Source organism: Trachypithecus francoisi, unplaced genomic scaffold, assembly GCF_009764315.1.
Source record: "Trachypithecus francoisi isolate TF-2019V2 unplaced genomic scaffold, Tfra_2.0 Lachesis_group6, whole genome shotgun sequence".
NCBI lineage: Eukaryota > Metazoa > Chordata > Mammalia > Primates > Cercopithecidae > Trachypithecus > Trachypithecus francoisi.
In genome coordinates this window covers 33303215-33320986 of record NW_022681471.1, presented here as the reverse complement: position 1 = coordinate 33320986, position 17772 = coordinate 33303215, and the positions used below count along the sequence as shown (strand labels likewise).

At 44.8% G+C, this 17772-nt stretch overlaps 1 protein-coding gene across 1 annotated transcript in view; it reads left to right on the top strand.

Annotated features, from left to right (window-relative positions):
* Positions 1-17772, top strand: part of SLC25A43 (solute carrier family 25 member 43) — a 48495-nt gene that overhangs the window by 3843 nt on the left and 26880 nt on the right. The window contains 3 exon segments of the mRNA XM_033201269.1: positions 3752-3873; positions 3876-3992; positions 7336-7508. Of these exon segments, the coding sequence (XP_033057160.1) occupies positions 3752-3873; positions 3876-3992; positions 7336-7508 (412 nt within the window).

Genomic DNA, 17772 nt, shown 5'->3' with positions numbered 1-17772 from the left:
ATTGTAGATCTTCAATAAAGGAGTAGTGAATTAACTATGCCCTAGAAGTGACCAAGTGGGATGGGGAATAAGAGTGGGACAAGGAGAATGAATGGTGTTTCTTTGGGCATTTCAAACTCCACCTTCTAGGTGGTTCCAGCTTGCTGCAGACTGCCCCTCCAGTCAAAAATTTCCTTTTCTTTGTTGGAAGAAGTATCGCTCTGTCACCCAAGTTGGAGTGCAGTGGAGCAATCTTGGCTCACTGCAACCTCTGCCTCCCAGGTTCAAGCGATTCTCCTGCCTCAGCCTCCCGAGTAGCTGAGATTACAGGTGCGCACCACCATGCCTGGCTAATGTTCGTATTTTTAGTAGAGATGGGATTTCACTATTTTGGCCAGGCTGGTCTCGAACTCCTGACCTCGTGATCCACCTGCCTTGGCCTCCCAAAATGCTGGAATTACAGGCGTGAGCCACCGTGCCCAGCCCCAGTCAAAAATTTCTACTTCCTGAGGTCCCCCTCCAACTTGACCGGTATAGAAGAGGGAGGAACGAGGAAGTGGGCAGGCAGGCAGTACAACTGAGGCAGATGGTCTATTGGTGAATGCCACCTGTTTGAGAAAACCCTCTGTCAAACTGGGTTTTTCCTCTGCTCTCATACCACAACAACAACCCTCAACACAGAAGAAGACTTCTGTGACCAAATGTGTGTAGGGTTTTCCCCACACTCTGATAAATGGACACCAACTAGGTGTCCTCTGATTCAGTTCTGACACTGTCTACCCAGACATAATGTCGGATACCACAGATTAAGGGCTTGGTCCCCAAGAATGGCCCCCAACCAGACACTAGTCACAAGTCCAGCCTCCAGAACTTTTTTTTTTTTTAAGACTGAGTCTCACTCCGTGACCCGGACTGGAGTGCAGTGCATGATCTCGGCTCACTGCAACCTCTGCCTCCGGGATTCAAATTATTTTCCTGCCTCAGCCTCCTGAGTAGCTGGGATTATAGGTGCCCGCCACCATCCCTGGCTAATTTTTGTAATTTTTTTAGTAGAGGTGGGGTTTTGCCATGTTGGCCAGGCTTGTCTCGAACCCCTGACCTCAAGTGATCTGCCCGCCTCGGCCTCCCAAAGTGCTGGGATTACTGGCGTGAGCTGCCTTGCCAAGCCAGGCCTCCAGAACTTCTGACCAACCAGCTTCAAGTTGGGGTTCCCACGACCCCCTCTTTGGATTCGATTAATTTGCTAGTGTGGCTCACAGAACTCAGGGAAATAGTTAATGTTTATCAGTTAACTATAGAGGATATCACAAAGGATACAGAGAAGAGATGCGCAGGGTGAGGTAAGGGGCAAGGGGCATGGAGCTTCCATGCCCTCCCTGGGCACACCACCCTTCAGGAACCTCCACATGTTCAGCCATCCAGAAGCTTCCCAACCCTGTCTTCTCGGGTTTTATGGAAGCTTTGTTACAGAGGCATGATTGACAACCATGTAGAAATGTGATTGGATGAAAAGCACATGACCTAAACCCAGCAAGGCCTCTCTGTTCAGACGTTTCTTGGCCTCTGTGCAGCATTCCTTTCTCTAGGGCAGAGGTGTCCAATCTTTTGGTTTCCCTGGGTCACACTGGAAGAAGAATTGTCTTGGGCCACACATGAAATACACTAACGATAGCTGATGAGCTAAAACAAAAACAAAAAAAGTCGCAAAAAAATCTCATAATGTTTTAAGAAAGTTTACAAATTGGTATTGGGCCACATTCAAAGCCATCCTGGGCCACGTGCAGCCTGTGGGCTGTGGGTTGGAAAAGTTTGCTCTAGGGTATGGGGCAGGACCCTCTCTGGAATGAGGATCTTTTAACCCACAATCAGATTAGAGTCCTACCTTGGGCAGGTAAAAGGAGGGCAGGAGAAGGTCAAAGAGAGAAAGATTCTGTTTCCTGAGACGTAAAGTGCCCCAACATTATAACAAGGACTAGGGAAGTTAGGAGCCAGGAACCATGGGTGAAAACCAATGTATGTATCATAGCACCACATCACCTTTACTTCCCTGTATGTTTAAAAGCAACTGATTAACTCAAATGACTATTTCAGTTAATGCGGCTAAGATGGGTTGACAAAATGAAGTCAAGACTTGTACAGCTTGAAGGAGATGTTTTTAATCAGTGAGTGTTTACTTGAAAGCAAAAGAGCTGGCCTAGAACCACTTAAATGGTTTCACCTGAATGCCCACTCGTATTTCTCATGCAGCAGCCTCTGGCCTACGGGCAACTGAAAGAACAGGAAATGTACCTCTTCCCTGGGGGTTTGAAGGCTAAGTAACTGGGGATGCTCTCATTTTAAAAAGATAGGCCAGGCACAGTGGCTCACACCTGTAATCCCGGCGCTTTGAGAGGCTGAGGCAGGCAGATCACTTGAGCCAGAGTTTGAGACCAGGCTAGCCAATATGGCAAAACCCTATCTCTCAAAAAAAAAAAAAAAAAAAAAAATTCGCCAGGCATGGTGGCACACATCTGTAGTTCCAGCTACTCAGGAGGCTGAGGTGGGAGGATCTCTTGAGCCTGGGAGGTGGACATTGCAGTGAGCCCAGATCGTGCCACTGTACTCCTGCCTGGGCAACAGAGTGAGACCCTGTCTCAAAAAAAAAATTTTTTTTTTTCTACCAGAGAGTGGGGCTAGGGAGGGAGGGAGAAGGATAGGGAGAGTTTGGAATCAAAGGTAAGTGAACAGAGCTTGGCTAGAATAAAAGTATTTTATCTCTTTTTTTTTTTTTTTTCAAACGAGTCTTGCTCTGTTGCCCAGACTGGAGTGCAGTGGCGCAATCTCGGCTCACTGCAACCTCCACCTCCCTGGTTCAAGCAATTCCCCTGCCTCAGCCTCCCAAGTAGCTGGGATTACAGGCACATGCCATCATGCCTGGCTAATTTTTTTTTGTATTTTTTAGTAGAGATGGGGTTTCGCCATGTCGGCCAGACTGGTCTCGAACTCCTGACCTCAGGCGATCCACCTGCCTTGGCCTCCCAAAGTGCCCAGTTCTGGGCTGGGTACGGTGGCTCATGCCTGTAATCCAGCACTTTGGGAGGCCGAGCAGGGGTGGATCCCTGAGGTCAGGAGTTCGAGACCAGTCTGGCCAACATGGTGACACTCCATCTCTACTAAAACTACAAAAATTAGCTGGGCGTGGTGATGTGTGCCTGTTGTCCCAGCTACTTGTGAGGCTGAGGCATGAGAATTGGTTGAACCTGGGGAGCAGAAGTTGCAGTGAGCTGAGATCGTGCCACTGCACTCCAGCCTGGGCGACAAAGTGAGACTCTGCCTCAAAAAAAAAAAAGAGAGAAAGAAAAGAAAGAAAGAAAAAACAATGCAATTACTGAGATGCTCAAAGTTATCATTTCAAGAAATTTTGTTCCTTTTAAGTTTCAGCAGAACTAAAAGACTGCATTCCAGTTGGTATTTACCAGGTACTTCTGTGCATTTACACCCCACAGGCAAGCCAGGGTCGATAATTATGTAGCTAAAAGTAGAAAATGCTTTAAGTGGGAAGGACTTGGGATAGATGTAAATAAGAAAGTTGGGCATCTCTTACAGCCAACTAGCGTCATATAAATATAGAAAAATGTAAATGTGTTATTCATGAATGCTTATGTAGTACTATAGTAACTTTTCACTTTGTAAAGTTCTTTGAAATGCTGGAAAATATTTCAAGAACTAGTGGAGAGAACTCTAGCACAATCCATAGCTGATTCCTCTGGCCTTTCCCCCTATTTTCTCCCAGGTTTGTTGTGATGTTCACAGATGACCTGGGCCACATTTCCCAGTGGAGCTCCATCATGGCTGGGAGTCTCGCAGGCATGGTTTCCACCATCGTAACATATCCTACAGACCTCATCAAAACCCGTTGATCGTGCAGAACATGCTGGAACCATCGTACAGGGGGCTCCTCCATGCTTTTTCTACTATTTACCAACAGGAAGGGTTCCTTGCCCTTTATCGAGGGGTTTCCCTCACTGTTGTAGGTAAGATGGACCTTTTCACCTTGTCCAAGAAAAGGCTATGTCCTCTGAAATTACAAATGTATTGTATACCTTTGTGAGCCACTAAATCAGTTTTACTGAGGTCAAGGTTATATGGGTTCAACCTATATAGAGCCAATTAGCTTCATTCTATTCCATAGCCATACACTTCACTCCTAAACTTTGGCCAGTTACATCCCCGGGAGGGGAGTAGAACAGAAAGTGGAGGTGACTCAGCAAACCGGTAAGAATGCAATTCTAACCACTCTCCATCTGACTGCAGAAGGAGTCTTCAGTGTACATACACATTGATATGCCATGAGGGCAACTAGGGTAGCAACTGTGTCTTCCGGGGTCTTTGTAACCTTTGCCAGAGCTACACATTTATGGCCCAATTGCAAAATCCAGCAGACTTTTGCCCTTTATCTGAATTTGATAAGGTTGACCACCCCTTCTTCTGGAAACCTGGCTTCGAGGACTCATCCAAGTCCTGGGTGTCTTCCCATCTCTCTGGCAGCTCTTTCTTATCTGACTTATCCGGCCCATCTGGGTCATCTGATACTGCCAGCCCCTACATGTTGCTCTTCTCCTGGGCTCCTTCCTTAGCTTTCATTTTAGCCTCCCCTTTAGCTTGCTTCTCATCCTCCAACCCTCCCTAGGTGGCCTCATTTGTGCTAGTGGCTTAAACAAGCGTCAGTGTACTCTGTGACCCTCATTCTTTACCTCTTTAGTAACAATGACAACTTTGGGGGGAAGTGCTTACCACATGCTGGGTACTGTGCCAAATGCATTGCATGCACTTTCTCATGAGGCCTTATTTTACAGATGAGGAGATAGATGCTTCAGGAAGCTAAGTGACTTGCCCAAGTCCACATAGATAGAAAGCGGGAAAAACTAGCCATAGAACTCCAGAGCCCTCTGTTAGCCCCTGACTGATACCAATTCCCAATGGTAATATGAGTCCCTGCTGTTGGACACCTTCACCCCATGCTCCCTAGGCACATCAAATTCAAGATTAACCCTGATGTCCTCATTGGTCTCAAACTAGCTCTTCCTCCTCTGTTCCCTTACACCCCATGGCCCAAGCCAGAAAAAAACCTAGGGATCACTTCAACTTCTTCTCTCACTCCACCCCCACTTGAATCACCAAGCTCTGTCGATTTGACTCATCCTCTTTCCCACAGATCCTTACGACTCACACTCTCAGGGTCTCCCACAGACTCCGTCTCCTACCTGCTTCTACTCTTGGTCTCTCCTGCCCTAGTCTTCCCCGTGCACCGCTGCCCGGCTGAGGTGATCTCTCCACATGCAATTTCATTGTTTCATGGCCCTCATTTCACTGCTGTCCTTAAAAGTGTTCAGCGACTCCTGACTACAGGAGAAAGCCCAAATTCCTTAGGACATTCCAGATCCTTCAGACCTGGCCCCTGCCAGTCTGTCCTACCTCATCTCCTGCCACACCTCCACCTGCATTCATCCTCCAGCCAGTCAGAAAAACTTGGATTTCCTGGAAATATGACTCCCTTTATACATGCTGTTCCCTTTGCCTTTCCACTCTGTCAAAGTCTGATGAACTGCTACTCATTCCTCAAGATCCAGTTGAAAAGTTCTCTCTTCCATCAAGTCCCTCCTGAACCCCCAGGCAAAATTAATCCCTTTGATCCTTGTGTACCTAATGCATTTCATATAGCCCCCCTGTTGTGGCACACATCAGGGGCGTTATACTTACTTTTCCCTGACTGTCTCTTCTCCTCGATGATGAGCATCTCCAGAAATTAGCCTGTTGCTCTTTAGATTCCCAGCACCTGGCACAGGGCCCGGCACATAACCTAAGCTTTCCAGATGTTTTCTGAATGAAGGTAAATGGAAGGTTGGTGAGCCAATTAAATAAACATTACATTTTTCTAAAGATAAGCATCTCACGTGTATTATCCCCTATTTTAAATTTCATTTTGAGGAGAAATTTAGTCCCTCTGTAAACTAAAGATGGCTCCTAAAGTTTCTGGAAGTTTGTGAAAGTGCCACCTACTATATTACTTACCATCTCAGTTCTTAGAAAGTGAGGAAGCCACACAGTGTAGGGTGCCCACTGGGCCATGATATGACCACGTAATTCCCAAAGGTGAGGTCAGGTGACTTCCCTCACCACCGAGAGTCTCTCACTTTCCAGTTTTCACAGAATGTTTCCTTCTCAGCTAGAGAGTAGTCCCTCCTGTCCTCCAAAACATAATGAGGTGCTGCCCATTGACTTTTTTTACTTGAGTGATTTTTCCCCAAACATTAAAAAAAAGCTTCAAACATCTAGAAAAATTAAAAGAAATATAGAGTACACATCCATGGACCATCTAGATGCTACAATTAATATTTTGCTACTCATCCCTGTCACCCGGGCTGGAGTGCAGTGGTGCAATCTCGGCTCACTGCAACCTCTGCCTCCCAGCTTTAAGCGATTCTCATGCCTCAGCCTCCCAAGTAGCTGAGATTACAGGCACACACCACCACACCCAGTTACTTTCTGTATTTTTAGTAGAGACCGAGTTTCCATTTTAGTAGAGATGGAGTTTAGTAGAGACGAGGTCAGGCTGGTCTCGAACTCCAGACTTCAAGTGATCTGCCCACCTCGGCCTCCCAAAGTGCTGGGATTATAGGCATGAGCTACTGTGTTCAGCCAGTCCACTTTTTTTTTTTTAATGATTTCAGTATAACTTGCAAATATCAGTATACTTCACCCCTAAACCCTTCAACATGTGTGTCATTAACTAGAGTTCAGTATTTGTGTATGGTTCTTTTTTTTGAGATGGAATTTCTGTCGCCCATGCTAGAGTGCAGTGGAGCGATCTCAGGCTCACTGCAACCTCCACCTCCCGGGTTCAAGTGATTCTCCTATCTCAGTCTCACAAGTAGTTGGGATTACAGGCACCCACCACCACACCCAGTTACTTTTTGTATTTTTAGTAGAGATGGGGTTTCACCATGTTGGCCAGGGTAGTCTCGATCTCCTGACCTCGTGATCCGCCCACCTCGGCCTCCCAAAGTGCTGGGATTACAGGCGTGAGCCACCACGCCCAGCCGTATGGTTCTTTTTTAAAGTACAATTTACATCCAGTAAAGTGGACAAACTTTTAGTGAACCATTTGATGCATTTTGACAAATGACACAACCCCTACCAAAATATAGCACATTATCGTCACTCAAGAAAGTTCCCCCATGCTCCTTGAGTTGGAGGGATTTTAGCAACCCCAGAGCCCCTTCTGTTTTCTTTCCCCGGAATCCCCCCAGGAATTTATGTTCTCAAGCCAGTGTTTTCCCAACACAGCAGCAACCTCTCCCTGACCTTGTTTCACAGGTGCTCTCCCGTTCTCTGCTGGCTCCCTTCTTGTTCACATGAACCTGGAGAAAATCTGGAATGGACCCCGAGATCAGTTTTCTCTCCCACAGAACTTTGCTAATGTCTGTCTGGCTGCTGCAGTGACCCAGACCCTCTCCTTTCCCTTTGAGACCGTGAAGAGAAAGATGCAGGTGAGGAGTTATCCGAGCGGGATGGGGGGTGGAATGCTTTACAGTGTTTGTGGGTGGGTAACAACAGCAAAAAACACTGACCCCAAGTGATGCCAGGTTTCCAAGGAGCTTCCAACTGCTCACACAAATACTGTGCAAACCCCCACGCTGTGGCATTTCTGCTGCTAACCTCAGAGCTGTTGGCTTGAGCCCAGGCTGCCTCCTCATTCCCATCCTCTGTTTTTTGGTCTTTTAAGAAGCCTCCAGGCCAGGTGCAGTGATTCACGCCTGTAATCCCAGCACTTTGGGAGGGCTGAGGAGGGTGGATCACTTGAGGTCAGGAGTCCAAGACCAGCTTGGTCAATGGTGAAACCCCACCTCTACTAAAAATATAAAAACTAGCTGGGAGTGGTGGCAGGCACCTGTAATCCCAGCTACTCAGAAGGCTGAGGCAGGAGGATCACTTGAACTTGGGAGGCAGAGGTTTTAGTGAGCTGAGATCACACCACTGCACTCCAGCCTGGGTGACACAGAAAGACTCTGTCAAAAAAAAAAAAAGAAAAAAGCCTCCAGATGAAGCTTCCCTTTTCTTTCCTGACTTCTTGATTATATCACTTGTGGCTCTCCTTCCTCCAAGACCAGCAGAGAGTAGAATGTTAAATGCAGCCTGCTAATAATGCTCCCTGTCCTTCCTGCCTCCACAGCAAGGATGCCACTCTTGCTTTCCACACTGTGCCTTACCTCAGTGAAGCAGACTGGATAGGACCAACATAAGCTAGGAACTATAGCTAACAAGGATCCAGCATCCCTGACTCCCTCGCTGAGGGAGGAACTGCATTTAAAATGGGGCAGTATCGGGCCGGGCGCGGTAGCTTATGCCTGTAATCCCAGCACTTTGGGAGGCCCAGGAGGGTGGATCACCTGAGGTCGGGAGTTTGAGACCAGCCTGACCAACATGGAGAAACCCTGTCTCTACTAAAAATACAAAATTATCTGGGTGTGGTGGCACTTGCCTGTAAACCCAGCTACTCGGGAGGTTGAGGCAGGAGAATCGCTTGAACCCGGGAGGCAGAGATTGCAGTGAGCAATTGCACCATAGCACTCCAGCCTAGACAACAAGAGTGAAACTCCGTCTCAAAAAAAAAAAAAAAAAAAAAGGGTGGCAGCTTAGTGAGACCACTGAGGCAAAATATTAGAATCAGAGGTTCCAAAGTGAGTAATTGACTTAGCCTAGAATAAGCCAATTTTGATCAAAGAAAAATCAGACTAGTTCAAATAAGGTTGGATGGGTAACAGTTATATCTGTACAGTGGCGGCAGGCCCAGAATCCTAGCAGGGCTGAGGTGCTGTATCTTCTCTTAGCCCTGCTCAGGCCCTTAAATTCAAAAATAGCTAATGCATGCTGGACTTAATACCCAGGTGATGGGTTGATAGGTGCGGCAAACCACCATGGCACGTGTTCACCTATGTAACAAACTTGCACATCCTGAACATGTACCACAGAACTAAAAATTAAAATTAAAATTAAAAAAAAATTCCACTTCCATGGGCTAGCCTGTCTCCATGGCCTCTTCTGGGCAAACCCTGATTTATACAAGCAATATATTCCTGAAGAACTCTGTAGAAATTAATTTGGGGTCAGCTGAATCCAAGTTTAAATGATCAGTCCCAACCAAGTTAGGTTTTCCCCCGTGACTCTAACTTGTCCTCGCTTGCTCAATGCCCCTCCCCGCTCCGCTTTCCCTCTGTAGTATTCCCGGCTGCCCTGGGCCATCGCTTACCTCAGCACTAAACAGCCTGAAGGTGCTTATCAAAACTGCCTTCAGACAAATACACACTATGATTACACTCAATACTGCCACTCCACTCCCTGAAACTTTATCTGTCTGGGTTGCATTCCTTTCCTGTCCTTGTCCAAACAGATAATTGTCACATCATTGTAACGGTAGTATAGGTGCAAAGTTTTTCTATTCGTTGTAAGAAGTCTTTATATATTAAAGATATTAACCCTTTGTCATACATCTCACACATTTTTCCCAGTTTGACATTTGGCTTCACTTTTTTTTTTTTTTTTTTTTTTTTTTTGAGAGACAGAGTCTTACTCTGACACCCAGGCTGGAGTGCAGTGGCACAATCTCAGCTCACTGCAACCTCCTCCTCCTGGGTTCAAGCGATTCTCCTGCCTCAGCTTCCCAAGACCTAGCACTACAGGCATGTGCCACTACACCCAACTAATTTTTGTATCTTTGGTAGAGACGGGATTTCACTATATGTTGACCAGGCTGGTCTCGAACTCCTGAGCTCAAGAGATCCACCTGCCTCAGCCTCCCAAAGTGCTGGGATTACAGGCATGAACCTCCGTGCCCAGCTGACATTTGGCTTCTAGTGCTGTTTATGTGTTGGTGGAGGTGGTGTTTTGTTGTATATATTTGTAGAATTTTGTCTAATTATATCTATTACTTTTTTTTGTTTCTGACTTTGCTTTTCTGCTTAAATGTAAAGTCTGCTTAGTGCATGCTTATCTTTTTTTCTTTTTTTTTTTTTTTTTTTTAGTATTCTAATTTTAAAAATAATGCACATTTGGAAGGCCAAGATGGGAGGATCACTTGAGCCCAGTAGTTTGAGACCAGCCTTAGCAACATAGCGAGACCTTGTCTCTACTAAAAATAAAAAATTACCTGGGCATGGTGGTGTGTACCTGTGGTCCCAGCTACTTGGGAGACTGAGGCAGGAGGATTACTTGGGCCCAAGAGGTCGAGGTCACAGTGAGCTATAATCCTGCCACCGCATTCCAGCCTGGGTGACAGAGAGAGACCCTGTCTCAAAGAAAAAAAAATAATAATAATGCACATATACTTTAAAATGGTTAAAAATGGTTCATTTTATGTATATTTGACTACAGTGAAAAAAAAAGTAATACATATAAGTCGTAGAAAATTGGGAGATACAGAAAATGCAAAAAGGAAAATAAATTACCCATAACCCAACACCCATGGATTATAATGATTAATAGTTTTCCTTCTATGGATCTTCATACATATACATATACACACACACACACATAAAAATATATGTAAGGTTATTTCTTTTACAAAATTGTGTTCACACTGTATATAAAAAGTAGTATCCTTAGGCAGGGCGCGGTGGCTCATGGCTATAATCCCAGCACTTTGGGAGGCCGAGGCAGGTGGATCACCTGAGGGCAGGAGTTCCAGACCAGCCTGGCCAACATGGCGAAACCCCGTCTCTACTAAAAAATACAAAAATTAGCTGGGCATGGTGGCACGTCCCTGTAATCCCAGCTACTTGGGAGGCTGAAGTAAGATAATCCCCTGAACCTGGGAGATGGAGGTTGCAGTGAGCCGAGATTGCACTACTGCACTCCAGCCTGGGCAACAGAGCGAGACTCCATCTCAAAAAAAAAAAAAAATTGGCATCCTTTTTTCACTTATTATATAATGGGTATTTCCCTGGGCCATTAAGTATTTAATTATCAAATAATATTGCACCATATGGATGTGCCAAAAATATGTAACAATTTCTCATTTTTTAGTATTTAGGCTTTTTCTAATTCTTGAGTTATGATAACATTGTAATGAAAACCTTTGTATTCTTTTAATATCTGTGATGATATCCTTAGGCTATATTCCTAGAAATTGACTTACAGGTCACAAAATATGAACAATTCTAAGACTGTTCATGAAATATGCACTCCAGAAAGGTTGTAAGTTTGTAATTTCATCAGCACTAAAGGAGTGGTTCAACTTCTAAACTCTAAATATTAATTGATATTAATTATCAATATTGTCACTTTTTAAATAATTGTGAACCTAATAGCTGAAAAGTAGTATCTCATCATTTTAATTTTAACTTGATTGATTATAAGCAGGGTTGCATTGGCCCTTTGTATTTCTTTGTAAATTTTGTATTTATATAGTCCTGCCCTATTTTTCTAGAATATTCAACTTTTTCTATTCATTGGTAAGAAGTCTTTATATATTAAAGATATTAACCCTTTGTCATACATTTCATGTATTTTTCTCAGTTTGACATTTGGCTTCTAATGCCATTTATGTGGTGGTGGTGGTGGTGGGTTTTGTTGTTTTGTTTTGTTTTGTTTAGACAGGGTCTCGCTATGTCGCCCAGGCTGGAGTGCAGTAGCAGTTCAAGCGATTCTCCTGCCTCAACCTGCCAAGTAGCTGGGATTACAGGCACCCACCACCATGCCTGGCTAATTTTTGTATTTTTGATAGAGACGGTTTCACCATGTTGGCCAGGCTGGAGTGGTGATGTTATATTGTACCTATTTTTAGAAATTTATCTAATTATTAGTATTATTTTTTATTTCTGATTTTGCTTTTTTGCTTAAAAGGCCTATTCTATCCCATAATCCTATGACTGTTCACTTATATGTTCTTTAAATACTTTTTTTACACTTGGCTTTTTTTTTTTTTTTTGAGACAGGATCTCACTACTGCCCAGGCTGGAGTGCAGTGGTGCGATCTCGGCTCACTGCAGCCTCAACTTCCTAGGCTCAGGTGATTCTCCCACCTCAGCCTCCCGAGTAGCTGGGACTACAGGCATGCACCACCGTACCCAGTCAATTTTTTTTTTTTTTTTTTTTTTTTTTTTTTGAGACAGAGTCAGGCTCTGTTGCCAGGCTAAGGAGTAGTTGCGCCATCTCGGCTCACTGCAACCTCCGCCTCCCTGGTTCAAGCAATTCTCTTGCCTGAGCCTCCTGAGTAGCTGGGACTACAGGCACGCGCCACTATGCCCAGCTAATTTATTTTATTTTATTTATTTATTTATTTATTTAGTTTGTATTTTTAGCAGAGACGGGGTTTCACCATGTTGGCCAGGGTGGTCTCGACCTCTTGACCTCGTGATCCACCCACCTCAGTCTCCCAAAGTGCTGGGATTACAGGCGTGAGCCGCCATGCCTGGCCATCATACTCAGCTAATTTTTCTGCTTTTTGTAGAGACAGAGTCTTGCCATGTTGCCCAGGCTGGTATCAAACTCCTGGACTCAAGCAATCCTACTCATCTCAAACTCCCAAAGTGCTGGGATTACAGGCGTGAGCCACTGTGCCCAGCCTTATACTTAACATTTTAATACATTTAGAATTTACCTGGTGTGGCAGGGTGCAGTGGCTTGTGCCTGTTATCCCAGCACTTTGGGAGGCCGAGGTGGGTGAATTACCTGAGGTCAGGAGTTCGAGACCAGCCCGGCCAACATGGTGAAACCCTGTCTCTACTAAAAATACAAAAAGTAGCCGGGTGTGGTGACGTGTGCCTGTAGTCCCAGCTACTCAGGAGGCTGAGGCAGGAGAATCATTGAATTCAGGAGGCAGAGGTTGCAGTGAGCTGAGATCGTCCCACTGCATTCCAGCCTGGGCGACAGAGCAAGACTCAGTCTCAAAAAAAAAAAAAAAAAAAAAAATTTACTGGTGCACAGTGCTGTGGCTCCTGCCTGTAATCACAACACTTTGGGAGTTTGAGATAGGTAGAATCACTTGAAGCTAGGAGTTCGAGACCAGCTGGCCAACATAGCGAGACCTGTCTCCATAAAAAAAATACAAAAATTAACTGGGCACACCTGTAGCTGGTGCACACCTGTAGTCCTAGCTACTTGGGAGACTGAGGAGGGAGGATCACTTGAGCCCTGGAGGTAGGGGTTGCAGTGAGCCATATTTGTGCCACCACACTCCAGCCTGGGTGACAGAGCAAGATTCTATCTCAAAAAAAAAAAAAAAAGAATTTTCTGGTGCATGATGTGAAGCAGTCATCTAAGTTTTTTTTTTTTTTTAATAGTTTACCAATTGTTTAAGCACCATTTTTTAAATAATTATTCTTTTCTCCACTACTTTATGCTGCAACTTTCGCCACATACTAGGGTCTCTGTCTATCTTAATGACCATAACTTTAGAAAAATGCCGTTTTTTGTTGTTGTTGTTTTTGAGATGGAGTGTTGCTCTGCTGCCCATGCTGGAGTGCAGTGGCGAGATCTCAGCTCACTATAACCTCCACCTCCTGGGTTAAAACGATTCTCCTGCCTCAGCCTCCCGAGTAGCTAGGACTGCAGGCATGTGCCACCACTATGCCTGGCTCATTTTTTGTATTTTTAGTAGAGATGAGGTTTCACCATGTTACCCAGGCTGGTCTCAAACTCCTGACCTCGTGATCTGCCCGCCTTGGCCTCCCAAAGTGCTGGGATTACAGGCATGAGCCCCCACCCCTGGCCGAAAAACACCTTTTAATGTCTAGTGGAATATAGCCTTCCTCATTGTTTTTCTTTTCAACATTTCCTTGATTTTTTCAGGCATTTGTTCTTCCTGATAACTTTAGAATTACCTTGTGATTATGATTGCAATTATGTAAAAACCATACACTTGGAGTAATTTATGTAAAATATTTCATCTTTTATTCAGAGACACAGTATGTCTCTCCTTTACTTTCAGTCTTCTTTCTTTAGCTTGAACCAGATGAAATTACCAATATTCAACTTTGTTGACATCATTCAAACAGCAATTTCATCTAGTTCAAACCTTAGAAAAGTTGTTTTCTTCACAGGGTAATTATGCTCTCTCCAAACAAACAAACAAAAAAATAGTTTCTCTTTAAAAATCTGGGGAGAAGTAGGGTGGGAAAGAAGTATGATATACTTTAAGTGTTTATTCATTTTTTTTTAAATCCTGGTCCTAAGAATTTCTCACTGCCAGTGGCATCTCTCCAGCACTTTCTGCCACTTCATGCATAGTTCAAGGCTTCTCGAGCTTAGCTTCCTCCCCATAGTGGGCCAGTCCAAAACCAAGGCGTTGAGCCTCAAGGGGTAGGGCTAGTCAGTGAAAAAGGGTTTCAGGCCAAATACAGTAGCTCACATCTGTAATCCCAGCACTTTGGGAGGCCGAGGCAGGTGGATCACCTGAGGTCAGGAGTTCAAAACCAGCCTGACCAACATAACGAAACCCCATCTCTACTAAAAATACAAAAAAAAAAAAAAAATTACCCAGGTGTGTTGGCACATGCCTGTAGTCCCAGCTACTTGGGAGGCTGAGACAGAAGAATCGCTTAAACCTCAGAGGCGGAGGTTGCAGTGAGCTGAGATCACGCCACCGCACTCCAGCCTGGGTGACAGAGTGAAACTCTGTCTCAAAAAAAAAAAAAAGAAAGAAAAACGGTTTCAGATGAAGTCCAATGACATCTAAATGGGAGGGGGGAAGGGTCCCAGTCTTCCCCATAAACCTTAGTTTTGCTTTCTCTTCCTGGAAGCTAGAACAGTGACCTCATCTGGGAGAATCCAGCCAACACTGCTTTCTACACCATCTGCATGCTATACCCCTAGCACAACAACCCACTATAAACTGGGGTAAGATACACTAGAAGTGGGTATTTGGGGGTAATCCTGATCATCTTTTCCTTGTATGGGAGCCTTCCAGATAATGCATATATAGAGCATAAGAAGAAGTTTTTAAATAGATGCAAAGTCATGATGATTGTAAAAAAAAAAAAAAAAAATCTGAAGAGGTAATGCACCGTTTTCACAAAATAGGATCAGCATGTAATTATGAATAACAATATAAATGTCATCCAAAGATATAGGAAGTGAACTTTTAGGGTTTCAGTGAAAATGTCATTTTGCAGGGGTTAATAAACATACTAATACTTTGTCCACCCTATATTAAAAAAAATATATCACCCCCAAGACAGAACTGCACGCTGCTTTTAAATGCAAACATGGCATTGGGTTTTTCTGGCCATTAGATGTCACTGCAGTAAATAGAGAGTAGCTGAGCACCACCTGATTGGAGCCTGAAGTTCAGTGATCTCTGTCAAGTTAAAAACTTCATAATCCCTGCTTGAAATCCATCTTCGGTTTGCAGACTAAGAGGCCTAGAAACCACAGGCTAATGCTAAACTTGTTGGTTTTGTTATTGTTATTTGTCTTACAAAGCACACACTCCAAATTTACTGAGAAGAGAGGGCTTTAAAAACAGTCTGTCCCCGCTGGAGCAGGCAGGGTTTGCCAGCAGAATAAGTAACGAGGGACCTTTGCAGGGCCACTGGGCTGCTCTAACCTGAGCACACTTAATGGCAACATTTGCATTCCATTGGCTTTCCTCACTGCACGGCCTGTCATGAAGCAAATCAATGGCAGGTGTCTGTTGGATAATGAGCTACACAGGGAATTTTTCTCAATCCCTGCACTGACTGGCCCCTTTGTCTGGATGTCTCTTTCTCTTAATATGCTTTTCTCTAGACACACACAGCCCATTTAATGGCACATCAGGTTGGAACTCCTTTGAACATAATGACAGTAATCAGAAGTCTTGTTTAACCAGCTGAGCCCTTCCTTCATCATGCTTACACTCATTTTATCCCTTTTTCCTTTTCTTGCCTTGGCTCCTGGCTGGCATGCTAGAGAATGGAGAGGTAAATAAATATGCATGGCATGTCTTGATAGAATGACTTCTGGTGGGAAGGGGGGTGGGGCAGGCCTGTGCAGACATGGAATGAGGTGCCCCCAACTTGGTGTGCTTTCACGAACCCCAACAACCACCTGCCTGAAATCCCCTTCTCCAGGCTTCAGTGCATCTTAGCTCAAGCCCTTCCAGGTATAGCCTGGCCTTTTCGTCTGTTTCCACACCTAGCCCCGGGCCTGGGCCAGAAGAGATGGCAGAACTTAGTGTATTCAGAGAACAGGTAGGAGGGGTAAAATATTGACAGAGATGAATTCATCTGATTAATCTGTGCACCCCGAAAAAGAACCAGGGAGTCCTGAGAAATGGCTCTCTGCACAGGTGCATATGGAAAAGAGAGGATAGGCTGGGGAATACTGCCCTGAAAATCCAGGGAGCAGCTGAGAATGTAGGAGCCTTGGAATCTGGCAGGCCTTCTGAAAGGATCAGGAGGGGGCACCAGACACATGCTTGGTTCCCCCAAACTCTGCCCGACGCCCTCCCTTATTGCCCATATTAGGTGTCTCCATTTCATCAAATATAAAACCAAGTATGAGCCTGTTGCTTTATACCCCAGTGGACTTTGACCCCATCACAGCTCACAAGGTAAGCAGGATTGGGCCAGGTCAGCATTTGAACTGAAAGCACATAAGATGAAGGACAAAGGTGGTATCCGAGTGGTACAGCTGACTGAGCAGAATACACATGGTCAGTGAATAAACAGAGGCTCCAGCCTACTCAAATAGAGATACTCGACACCTCGGGTTACCTTTGCTGAATTGGACACAGTCACTTCATTCATTCCCTCTCAGGGCGCTCATCCCCTCTTGTAGTTTTTCATTTTCATATCTACATCTTCAACTCTGACCTCCCTTCTGAGCCATGGTCCCACATTTCCCACAGCCTGCTCGACATCACTATTTGGCTATTGTATCCCCACTGTCACCTCTAACTTAATATGCATCAAGCTGACTTCTTCTTTTCCTAACACTGTCATCCCAGAGTTTTCCATTTCAATTCCATCATTGCCCTAATGACTCAGGCTGGAAATCCACAACTTGTGTTTGACTCTTCCCCTTCCCCTCACCCAGTCAACCTTGAGCCCAGTTGCTTCTTCATTCCTAATATTCCCATGCTGGTCTTTCTTTCTGTCACTGCCTCTTGCCCTAATCTTGGACCTTATCAGCTCATATCTAGGCTATGACAGTAATCTCCTCATTGGTCTCCAGGATTAATTCTAAAAATGACCTTAAGCATTGAATATTAATATGTACCAGGCACTGTGCTAAGTGCTTTATGTTCATTATCTCTTTAATCCTTACAACAGCCCTACAAGGTGGGCAATGTTATTAAGTCCATTTTACAAATGAGAAAACTGAGGCACCGAAATGTTCTATAGCCTGCAAGTTCACCCAGCCAGTAATTGAGCTGGGATATAAGCCCAGGGAACTTGTCCCCAGAGTCAGTGCTCATTTCAGTCCTCTCCAGCCCAGCCCATATGGGATTCTGTCAGATGAGTCTTTCTCAGATCTGTCTGTATTATAGCCTCTTTTTTTTTTTTTTTTTTTTTTTTTTTTGTGAGACAGGGTCTTGTGTCTCTCCCAGGCTGGAGTGCAGTGGCACAATCACAGCTCATTGCAGCCCCAACCTCCCGGGCTAACCTCAGCCTCCCAAGTGGCTGGGACCACAGGCATGCGCCACCTATGCCTGACTAATTTTTTAAATGTTTTGTAGAGATCAGGTCTCCTGATCTCCTTATGTTGACCAGGCTGGTCTCAAACTCCTGGGCTCAAGCCATCCTCCCGCTTTGACTTCCAGAGTGGTGGGAT